General features: G+C 45.6%; 1 protein-coding gene across 1 annotated transcript in view; it reads right to left on the bottom strand.

The window, feature by feature from the left end:
* The window catches only part of DAPK2 (death associated protein kinase 2), a 135,445-nt gene that overhangs the window by 31,641 nt on the left and 91,497 nt on the right, over positions 1 to 12,307 (bottom strand). Inside the window, exon 4 of the mRNA XM_061431028.1 lies at positions 9,231 to 9,369. Coding sequence (XP_061287012.1) covers positions 9,231 to 9,369 — 139 coding nt within the window. The remainder of the gene's footprint in view (positions 1 to 9,230; positions 9,370 to 12,307) is intronic.

Raw genomic sequence — 12,307 nt, 5'->3', positions numbered from 1 at the left:
CCAAACAATCAGCCTGCACCTAGCACCTTCCTGTTTACAAAATGCTTTCACCTCCAGGGTCTCAGAGAGCTTGCGGTGGGCTAAAGCTGGTGCCTACTGACTTACGAGAGACTGCTGATAAATTTGCAGGAATTTTGTGAACCAGGTATTAAACTGAGCCATGTAAGAATATTATTTTAATATTAAAATTTAAATTATGGAAATATGTTTAATTAAATTATATTTACAACACTTAAAATTTATTGCTTCTAATTTCTACTATATTTTATTATCTTTTATGTTCTTGAAGTTATTTAATGCATTTTATCTCTGAATATAGATTATGGTATGTTACTACGTCATGATATGTTACTGCACCCCTCTCCCCAGCTCTAGTTAGTGTCAGCAATATTGGTACCTTGAAATTGGCCACAGCAGTTGTGTTTACACCACAGAAATTGGCAGACACTACAAATCAGGACTTGAATTCTTGATTTTAGACTTAGGAAGTGCTAAAGATCACTTAATAACAGAGATTAAACTTATGTGTGCTGTGTCTATAGCTATTATTTTGTGCTACCAGAGAAAACTGAGGAAATATTGTTCAATATTCAGAAATTATTATCCAATTCAGCAAAGAAGCCACTCACATCATTGAAGTTGTGAAGTTCCAATGCACAAGCAATATTCATTGCTTCACTTTCACTTTACCTATTAACATAAACAAAAATACCAACCAACAATCCTGTTGAAAACTACACTCATCTGCCTACTGCATCCATAGGTTGGCTACAGATACAATTAATGAAAAGTGTTCTATGAGAATCAATTTATTTTGTGAAGTTAACAAAATAAAATGTTATATATTTTATACTCGTAAATTATATTATAAACCTTTATATCAGTAGAATTTATAGTAATCTAGTGTGTGTGTGTACATATATTTGTTTACTGGAATCCAGCTATTACCAGAAAACCACTGCACAGAATCTGAATAGACTAAATTACTGTGTGTGTTCCCCAGGTGAGGAAACCGAGGGTCAGAGAAGTTAAGTAACTGATTCGAGGCCACGTGACTAATAAGTGGTGCTGCTAGGTTCTCACTCAGGTATTTTAGTGCCAAGATACCTGCTGTCTGCACCACCCTTCACCACTTCCAGAATCAGATTCTTTCACTCCTAGGGAGATCAGCTCAGAGGAGGGCTGATGGTAGAGATGTGAATGGAACCTAAAAGGTTCTATTTGAACACATGATACTTCAGTGCAGGTCAGGCCTGGGCAGGGGTCCAGAGTGGAGGGCTATGGGCAGCCAGCAGTGGCAGGGGTCTCTGAGCACCTAACAGTGGCAAAGGTAATAAGGACAAAAGAGGAGGAAGGCACTGCATTTTTCTCTTAGTGTCCTCATCTGTAAAACAGGGATCATGGTATTTACTGCAAGTCAGATCAACTTCACACCCAGTGTCCTGCCCGCCCTGGGAATCTGCCCAGCCTCCTGGCTGGAACACACCACCTATTCATTCCCCTTTTGGGTGTCTCTAGGCCCACCTCCTTTTATGAATCCCTTTGGAGGAAAGAGAGGAATAGGGAGAAATGTGGCCTCATAGGGAGGCTAGTTAAAATTCACAGCCAGCACTTGTAATGAGTCTTGGAATTTGCAGGACGCTTTCAGAAATACTGACCTCTCCCTGGCCCTTCACTCCTCTCTGGGGTGAGGAAGTGAAGGGGAATATTATCTCCACTTTCACAGCCAGGAAAGACCAGTCCATGACCTGCCCAATATCCCCTAGCAGAGCTGAGACTCAAATGCAGGCTCTACCCACAATCCCCTTCTCTTTCTGCTTCCCAGGTAGCCTCTTGCTGTATCTTATAAGAAGCAGTTGGTTGGTTTAATGCTCCCCATTTACCACCAAATTTCAACTCTTTCAATAATGGCTCTCCATAGTTGAATTTCTGCCACATTTGTTTCCTTCCTCAATCATTTAGGAGCTCAGTGTCCTCACTTCATTTCTCCTCAGATCACTCTAGGATGGCCTCATAGTAGTTGATGAAGCAGCCAACATGCATTCCTAAGGGCCCAGGCTCCCAGGCTGATACCTGGGGCTTCATGAGATGAAGAGCTCATGGGGGCACGCTGAGGCTGGGGCACAAACTAAGCTTTGGGTATGAGGACCAGGAAACAAGGTCTGCCCTCAGAACACACCCAAAGGTTAAGGAAATCAGGAGAGACTTAGAAGCCTCAATAGGAAAGTAAATCATTACAGAGCAAACGTGTGCTGCTTGAGTTGAATATAGAGTGAAAAAAGCAGGAGAGAAAATTGTAAAGGTTGTACAGTTCTCACCCACATACACACACACACTGTTCATAAAAAGCTGGAGAAGATTCACCAAAAATTAATAGTGATTATTTTGGAGTAGGGAGTCTGTAGGTAACTTCTTTGTATGTTTCTGTATTTTCTATGACTTATTACTTTTTATAAGAGCGTAAACAACCATCAATTTCATTTAAAAGATGCTTACGGAGTACCTTTGATTCATCTCTTTCCCACATTCTTATCATAATCTCCAACTGGCTAACTCTCTCCTATTTATTCTCTCTCCTCTGTCAGAAGAATTTTCTTTCTAAATCAGAAATAGAATAATGTTTCTCTACCAATTAAAGGTCTTCCACAAATTACTGTTAATTTTTTTAAGTGTGACAACAGCATTATGGGTTAGTAGGAGACTGAATTTAATCTTGAGAGATGCTTATTGAAGTATTTAGAGTAAAGGGTCAATAGCTAGAATTTTCTTTCAAATTATACCATAATTTTTAAAATTACAAATATTTTAATACTTATTTTTAAATTTTTATTAAAGATATTTTAGACATACATATATGTATATATAATGCTTTTGCACTGTGCTTAGTCTTTCAGTCATGTCCGACTCTTTATGACCCCATGGACTGCAGTCCTCCAGTCTCCTCTGTCCATAGGGATTCTCTGGAGTGGGTTTCCATGCCCTCTGCCAGGGGATCCCCAATACAGGAATAGAACTCAGGTCTCCCACATTGCAGGTGGATTCTTTACCCACTCAGCCACCAGGAAAGCCCAATTATGCTTTTATATAAATACAAATATAAAAATATATTTTTCTGTTTTAAAGAAAGGTAAAGCAAATGTGGCCAAATGTTGAAGGGAGGAGAAAGGCATAATGGTGCCAGTTGTATTCTTCCAGTTCCTTCAAATGCTTTGAAAAGTTTTCATAAAAAAAAAAAAATTGACAGGAAAGTCTTCCATGGCTGTGACTGCCTATACAAACTTCTTGGTCTGCCCTAAACCTTTTCAATCTCACCCTAACCTATCTTGACAGTCAAAACTGTCAAGTCTTGAACTTCCCTGGTGGTCCCGTGGTTGAACATCTGCCTGCCAATGCGGGGGACACAGATTCGATCCCTGGTCTGGCAAGATCCCACAGGCTGCAGAGCAACTAAGCCTATGCGCCACAAGTGATGAGCCCACAAGTTGCAGCCACCGAAGTCCACATGCCTAGAGCCTGTGCTCCACAAGAGAAGCCACTGCAACGAGAAGCAGCTCCCACACCACAACCAGAGAGCAGAGCCTGCTCGCTGCAGCTAGAGAAAGCCCATGCGCAGCAACAGAGGCCCAGCGCAGTCAAAATAAATACATAAAAACGGTTTAAAAACTGCCAAGTCTCACCTCTGTATTATGCTCCAGGGTTTTAGTATGGAAATCATCTTACTCTTGTAAGATCTACTTTCAAATGCATGCACATTTTATAGTAGTTAATAGAGCACAGATTGATTTTTTAAGTATGAGGAATAATCTATTAGAAAGAAAAAACAATGTAAACAGAAGAAAAATTAGCTGTGCAAAGGATAAACTTATGGCACAGCACAGACCTTTGGATTAACTATGTGTAAAAGGCAGGATGCAAGCAAGTACAAAATTTGCCGTTAGAATCTGGTGAAACAAAAGCTGGTGACACTCAGCTTTGCTTAGTGTCTCCTCACTGGCTAAGTTCAAGTACTGTGTGTTAATCACTCAGTCATGTCCCCGACTCTGCGACCCCACAGAGCCTGCCAGGTTCCTCTGTCCATGGAATCCTCCAGGCAAGAATACTGGAGTGGGTTGCCATTCTCTTCTCCAGAAGTTCAAGTACTAGACCTGTCATTTAATACCTGTGTGGTCTTGGACAAGTAATTTAACCTCTCTTAATCTCAAGTGCTTTATGTATAAAAAGTAAAAATACCTTGTACCTCAGTGGGTAGCCATGAGAATCAAATGAAAGGAGAGACGAGTAAGAATGCTGTATTCTAGAAAGTACCATGTACATTTAAAGCATTATTAGTGGAAATTCCCTGGTGGTCCAGCGGTTAGGACTTGCAGCTTTCACTATAGGGGCCCAGGTTCAATCTCTGGTCAGGGAACTAAGATCCCACAAGCCAAACAACATGGCCAAAATAAATAAATAAAAATAAAAGCACATTGGTGAAATTCTAATAAATAAGTTCTATTAAGCTAGTATCACTGGAGAAGGAAATGGCAACCCACTCCAGTGTTCTTGCCTGGAGAATCCCAGGGACGGGGGAGCCTAGTGGGCTGCCGTCTATGGGGTCGCACAGAGTCGGACACAACTGAAGCGACTTAGCAGCAGCAGCAGCAAGCTAGTATCACTAGCTTCCCAGGTGGCACTAGTGATAAAAAACCCTCCTGCCAGTGTAGGAGACTTAAGAGACATGGGTTCAGTCCCTGAGTTGGGAGGAGTCCCTGGAGAAGGAAATGGCACCCACTCCAGTATTCCTGCCTGGAGAACCCCATGGACAGAGGAACCTGGTGGGCTATAGTCCATAGGGTTACAAAGAGTCGGATGTGACCAAAGTAACTTCACACGTACACACACATAGGATCATTGTTATGAAAGCTTGATGAACAGAACCAACACATCATGAACATAAAAACAGTTCAAAGGATGATCAGGGCATAGAGGAATTTAGATTATTGGAGTATCTTGCTCAGGAATTCACTCCTCCTAACACTGTTTATGCAAATCAAAAAGTCCCTTCTGAGTTCTGGGTTCCTGGTTCGCATACAATTTCATTCAGTTCTCATGGTGTGTTCTTCTTGCTTAAAATACCCATCAGATCTGAGAACCACCTTCCATTTCTGAATTCTGAGGTTGGCTATGGGGAAGTATGGGAGAGACACACCCATACTCAGAGAGGAAACTCCCAAATCCAAAATACACAGAAAACCGCATAGAAACACCCTCTGCAAGGCCTTTATTGGTATGGGGTCACGTATCAGGGTGAGGTTCCTGGGTGGTGTTGAGCCACATTTTCTGGTATCCATCCTCCAGATGGCACCTTGGGTGCTACCCAGGACAAGGGGCAGTCAGCCCAGTGCCACGTCCAGGGCAACATCATCCACCTGCACCCCTCTACCTACTCAGGCCCACAGGCCTGTCCACGGTGGATTTATAACACGCGTCGAGGTGGTGTTCATTCTGCGTAGGCAGAGAGCTTACCCCTTGGAAGTGAGTGTCTCTTGGTGAGAGTCGTGGTTAGCTTTTTTTCAGATGGCCTCGCCACCAGTCTCACTGCGGCCATCTCCCCATAGAGGGTGGGTTCTTGTAAGGCAGGTGCCATATCTTATTGATGTTTGTCACCCTGCCCTTAATGAATAATAAACAGTCCCTCAATAAATGTCACATCATGGAATTGAAAACTGCCCACAACCTCGTCTGCCTTTTCCAGGTGCTATCCATGCGTGCTCCTGTCTTACTAAAGCATTCATTCCTTCATTCACTCATTCATCCAACACTGAGTAACTCATGTGTCAGGCACTGCACTAGAGACAAGAGCAGAAAGTCATGCATGGGGATAAATGCTCCCAGCGGAAGCATCCTGTACAAGGGGAAAAAGAAGCGAGGAAGCAGGTTAGCTCTTCATTACGCTCTGGGAGGTGGCAAGGCATGGGAAAGGCTTCCCAGAGGAAATGGCGTTTCTTTTGGGCCTGGAGGACAAGCAGGAAGTCTGCGGGCACAGGAAAGGAAGACTAGTAGCTTCCTGGATGTGAACAGCACGAACAGAGTGGAGGAGGGGGAAACAGGACATTTATCTGTCATCTTGGTGCCTGGGGTTCTTGCTTTGGAATGGGGAAAGGGGGATGAGGCCAGAACTGGGGCTCAGGCAGTACAAGACAGGCCTGAATGCCATGCTGAGAATGGGTTCATTTGTCCTATGGGTGACAAGGATCCATCACAGATTTCCAGGCAATAATATGCCATGATCTGTTTTCACCAAGACTGTTTACTGTACATCAATCTTTCCATTCATCTGCTCTCTGCCACAAGGCTGGGAGTATATCATAAGCAGGAATAGAGTCTCACCATCCCTGGCACTAGCACAATGGCTGACATGGGAGGAGAGGTCATTCCTATTCCAAAGGCCGGCCAGAGAGCCGACCCTCATCCATCACCTGCTCCTTCCAGCTGGAAGGTGAGCATGGAGAACAGCTCATGAGCAGGGGCGTGAAGATAACACGGTGACCGAATTCATGGGACGGCTAAGCTAGCCTGACTCACTTGGCAAGAAGTAACAGAATACAAGAGGAGAGGAAGGCTGAGAGCCCTCATGGAGAAGGAAAATCAGCAAGAGGAATGTGTTCATATAAAATGAATTGTATATGGTGAGAAATAACACGGAATTACGAAGTCCCCTCTAAGCCACCAGCTGGAACTTCTGCATGAGCCCCTCTAGCAGGCAGGAAGTTCCAGCCAACACGTACTCACATTCTGGCTCCAGGAAGTGTCTAGCCACTCATGAGGTAATCACACTGAGTTCCAGCTATTCATCACTTCTGAAGTTGCCCAGCTGGGCTTGGGCCAAGGGACCCATGGGTGGGGAGTCAGAAGGCTCAGAGTCCACATAATGCTAAGGATATGAGGCAGGGAGGGGATTACCAGCATCCTCACCCTACATGCACCCAGGAGAAATCCAGACTGTCTCCAGGTTGTGGAAAACGTCCAGGTTGAGCCCAGGAGCCAGACAAGATACCCCACCAGCAATCCCACCTAACAATAAGCTCAGCTCTCTGCTGGGCAACTTCGAACTGCACTAGCAAGCTTTGTTTTCCTGCTGCTGCTGCTGCTGCTGTTAAGTCGCTTCAGTCGTGTCCGACTCTTAGCGACCCCATGGACTGTAGCCAACCAGGCTCCTCGGTCCATGGGATTTCCTACTCTAGCAGGGCCCAAAACAAGAGCTGTGTTTTCTTTTCCTCCGTTGTGGGAAGGGAAGTAGCAATGCCAGCTACTATTACAGAGCACCTATCTAGTATCCAGCACTTAATCCTGCTTCTGTCTCATTTCTACAACTCTGACAGCTAAGTATTATCATTTGTGTTAAAGGACACCATCTGGACCTCCTGGAGCCAGAAAAAAACACAGAAAATAAGTCAACTATCCACAGCATTATGGATAGGAAGAAGTCACAGGTGAATCCAGGTAGCCCATTTCCTGCTTGGTGTATTATCATCCTGAGGTCCAAAGGCCAACCCAAGCCACACACTCCTTGATGACCCTGACTTGTACTCTGTGACACCCAAGTGAGACTCTGCAAGATGTCTTCTGTTGGAGGAATTCAAAATACCGTGACAATTAGACTAAGGACGGGAGGCTCACAGCAGGTCACCCCACAGGGCAGAGTAACAACTGGGCTGGAATCCACGTGTGGGATGTGAGCCCATGCCCTGGTGCAGCTGCTGAGACCCCAGGCATGCCAAACCCTCTCTGGGCCGGACCCCCAGCCAGCGCTTGGGTGTCATCCTGGACTCTGCCCTCCCCCTCATCTCCCACATCTAATTGGGTACCTAATCAATCTTCAGAGCAACCTTAAAAGATCTTGAATCCATCCCTCCTCAAATTAATTTGGCACTTGCCACATCTCACCCAGATTACTGTCCCCATTCTATCCGTGCTCCCATTCAGAGGGATCTTTCTGAAATATACATCTGCTCTCTTCACCTCCCTGCTCACCTGGTCCCATATCTCTTAAAGTTCAAATTCCTTGGCTTAGTTCCCATTCCCTGAGTCTGCCTCCTGCTGTCCCCTAGGTTCTCCATTCAGCACATTCAACCTTTGCCTGAATGCTATTTCAGGACCATGTACCTGCTGACCTCTCTTCCTTAGAAGGCCCTTCCCTCTGATAATGCCTGATAATCCTTCAAAATTCAACTCAAATACCACCGCTTCCAAGAAGTCCTCTTAGACACCAGAGTCTGACTTAGATTCTTTCTTATTTAGACGCCCATCCTCCATGTACTTCCCTCTATCACAGCACTTAGAGTTATTGATCTCGCTTTTCTGGTTCCTGCACAAGTTCCTGGAAAAGAGGAACTAAGCTCAGAGAAGTCCTGAGTTGATTTTGTACCTGTAGCAACACCCAGGTACTCAGCGCAATGGTTGAAACACCACAGGTATTTCTGCATAGCAAAATGAGTGGGTCTCCTCCCCAGTAAGTGGGTCCCCCTGATCACGGGTTGGAGGATCTTTATGCTTCACCTGTCTGTAAAGGCTCAACAGTCTATGAAACTGAGCTCAGCTACTATGGGAATCAGTCCTTTGACTCTGACCACACTCTTGCTTTGTTAAGTTCTATGTGGTCACAGTGAACTTTCTTGACCCTGCATGCCAGTGACCACAAATGATCAGTGGCCCCTGGGAGCAGTTTCATGGCTACAGGAAGGGGTGGGGTGGGGGAACGCAGCCAGTGGTCACTGGGCTCTAAGATTTCCAACCTCTGGTCAAGGGATGCTGGTCGCTGTGCTGGGCCCAGGGCGCCAGGCAACCTCAGCAGTACTCATCTGAATGCGTCTAGCTCTGCTGGCTCGGGAGTGAGCTCTTGGTTACTGAAAAGTTCAGTCTTGTGAAATGGGTTTTGTTTCACATTTCCTGTCCTTGGCTCACTTATTTTAAAATTACACCCCAAATGCTCCCTGAAAGAGATAAGGTATCTGTAGTCTGATTCAGAAGCTTCTTGCCATCAGCCCCTACATGAATAAAACCTGATCTGTGGAATGAAACTCAGGATAGGGATGCTCCTGGGTCATCATTTCTTTTCCAGGAGCTCAGTCTTCAACTGTAAGATGAGGGAGGAAGGTCAAGTGAGTGCCGACCCCTCCTGGCAATGACATTTGGAGAGACTGGGTCCATTCTTCCTGAACTAACTCTTTTCCCTTCCCCCCATCACTGACCTTGAGATCAAAGTGAGCGATTTTCTTGGCATGAAGGTAGTTCACCCCTTCCAGGATCTGCTTAATGAAGCTGGTGGCCTCCTCCTCACTCAGGGATTCCTTCTGGGCCAGGAAGTCGAAGAGCTCTCCTCCGGACACTCTGCAAGACACCGGTAGGGAGGGCCCAGGCCCAGTCAGCCCCATGTGCCAGAAGCCCAAGCCCCTGCCCCTGCCCCTGCCCCCAGGAAACCTGCGGGGCAGAACCCCCTCACCCACCTCTCGGCCTCAGTCCAGCCAGCACAGGGCTGACTGTGCTGCTACTTCTACTTGCTGTGTTCCTCCCTTTGGATCACAAGAGACAGAACCCTCAGGTGACAGCAAAAGGGCCTCTGCTAACACTCTAGGCTCAGGTCCCTGGTTACCCTGGGTGCTCCCTTCCTACCACACAACGGAGGTGACCGAGGACAGAAGCAAGCGCTATGTGGGATGACAAAGAGGAACACATGCTGGGGCAGAAAATGGAGACTTAGTGTCCCGTCCGCCCCTGCCACTGGCTTTGGACAACTCCCTGCCCCGCCTCCTCTAGGCAGGCCTCAGTTTCCTCACCTGCAAAATGGGCAGACTGACCATGACTGTTCCCAAAGCCCCTTTCTGTGACTTTATAGAAGGCATGACCTTTTCAAAGGCATGTCCCTACCTTAACCATCAAGATCCATCCTTTATATTCATCTTTAAAAACTCTAAAATACTGCTTTTGTCCTCACACTCTACTTTCCAGTACGTTATGGTTGATGTGGCAGGAAGAGAGACCAACAGAGCAAAAAGAATCTCCCCTGTAAAAACTAGTTTACAGTTTTACCTGAATTCGGGATTTAGGGTTGCCAGACAAAATGAGAGATTTTTATTTGCTAAATCTGGCAGTCCTACTGGGCTTGTTTGGCCGCTGATGCATGCTGAGGTATCCAGCCGGCACGCACATCTCAGGAGCTGGGACATAGTCAATGCTCACCCCAGGAAAAGACCTCAGGAAGGGATCAGGGCCAGGGGATCTGGAAATTCAGGATCACCTGGAAAACTTGTTTAACATGCATATTTTCAGGTCCTACCACTGACCCTACCAAATTAGATTCTCTAGCAGCAAGGCCTCAGAACCTGTATTTTTATAATAATAGCAACATCAATAATGGTAACTGATAGTCATTGAATACTTGGAGCATTATGTATACTTGTTGCACATTATCTCATTTAATCATCACAACACCCTATGAGCTAAAGGACTATTATTTTGCTATCTCACAGTTGAAGAGACAGGCTCAGAGAGGTTAAGTCACGTGTCCAAGGTCAAACAGTCAGTAAGTGGTAGAATCAAGATTCAAACCCAAGCAGAATGACTCTCAACCACTATACCATATGAGACCTCAAATGATTTCTGAATGGCTTCTGTCCATTTTGGGAATCATTCACGTCCTGTCACCTAGTCCATCCTAATTAAAGAGCCTCAAAATCTTTTCTCCTTTCTTTAAAAATATCCATATATTGACCCATTCATCAATCTTAGCATCAGGAAAAGCAGAACAACTGGACATGCCATGATATATAGGGAATACACAGCAACACCTATGAAGTATTACAACTTGAAAAACTGAAACTAAACCTTAGCTTAAGCATCTTGGTATAAAATCACTGCTGATGAGAAAAGGAAAACTCAAAGCCACCCCAAGCCCTGGGCTATCCTCTGACATCCCCGTCCAGCTGCAAGAGTGCCCTCTCACCCTGGGCTGTCAGTGTCTGGCTGGTTCTCTCCCCGGCTACATTACCTTTTGCTCTCACAGCACTGTGTGCGAGAAAGACATTCAAGAGAAGGTGGATTAATAAAAGAACAAAGGAAAGAAATAAGACATTTAAAATAGCAACACAGCAAGACTTCACTGGCAGTCCAGTGGTTAAGACTCTGCACTCCCAATGCAGGGGGCATGGTTTCCATTCCCACAAGCTTCAAGGTGTGGCCAAAAAATAAAATAAAACTTAAAAATAAAAGAAAACATTAATATGGCACAGAATATTCTATATCATAGAGAAGTGAAACCTTGGCATTTGCAAGAGACCTGTCGGAGTCCTTTGCAAATTTTCCAATCCACAGTGTCCCTTGGGAACACACAGGACCGAGCCCAGTCTTCGTTTTCATACTTGCAGGCTTGCTGGGTCATGGGAGGCTGTGACCTTGGGCATAAACTGCCCTTCCTACCTTAAACTGAATGCTGCATAAAGGTAAAAGAATATCATGATAATAGAGATGTGTCCTGTCACCCAAAGTTACTGATGTAAAGGCCCTGGTTGGGTGAGGACTTGGGGTGGGGGGTCAATAATTAGCTGCTCTACCTGAAAGTGTGATCTGGATAAGAGACCCAGACAGACATGGTCTCCTTTGGATGAAGAGAGGAAAAGCTATGGTGGCCCTTAGAATTGCCCCTAAAGACTTAGAAAGTGGGAGGCTGATAAGCCTGCTGGGGTGACGGTCCCAGCCCTGACACCCAGGCTGGGAACACTTGCATCAATTCTCAGGCATGTCTTCTCAAGGGTTTCAAGAAGGCTGGGTTTTGTTTCAACCCAGCTGTTATCCTCGCAATGTAGTTTCTCCCCAGAGCTTCTCAGCTCCAAGGCCTCTGCCCTGGAGTCACCCCACCTCCACCCAAGCTTCTCTCCTCTCACATCCCTAAACGATTTAACTTAGAGAGGAAAAGAAAAACCTAACAGCCTGGCCTCTGCTCTGCTCCCAGTCCCCAGGACTCAATGCACCCACTGAGGTATCACTTTCCACTAGCCTGGAGTCAAGGGGGCCCCAGAGGGGTCAGGAGCCTGGGATGGGAGGGCTGCCCAAACCTCCCAGAGCAGACCTACATTTTTCAAAGTCAGCTCCACATGTGACATGAGTTAATTTCTTGAGAGTTTGCAAATATTCTTTACACCCTGCAGAAGTCAACTATGTGCTGTACTGTGCTAAGTCACTCAGTCGTGTCCAACTCTTTGTGACCCCATGGACTGTAGCCCGCCAGGCTCCTCTGTCCATGGGATTCTCCAGGCAAGAATACTGGAGTGGG

Source organism: Bos javanicus, chromosome 10, assembly GCF_032452875.1.
Source record: "Bos javanicus breed banteng chromosome 10, ARS-OSU_banteng_1.0, whole genome shotgun sequence".
Taxonomy (NCBI): Eukaryota; Metazoa; Chordata; class Mammalia; order Artiodactyla; family Bovidae; genus Bos; species Bos javanicus.
The sequence above is the reverse complement of the archived record's forward strand: the minus strand, read 5'-3'. Positions and strand labels throughout refer to the sequence as shown.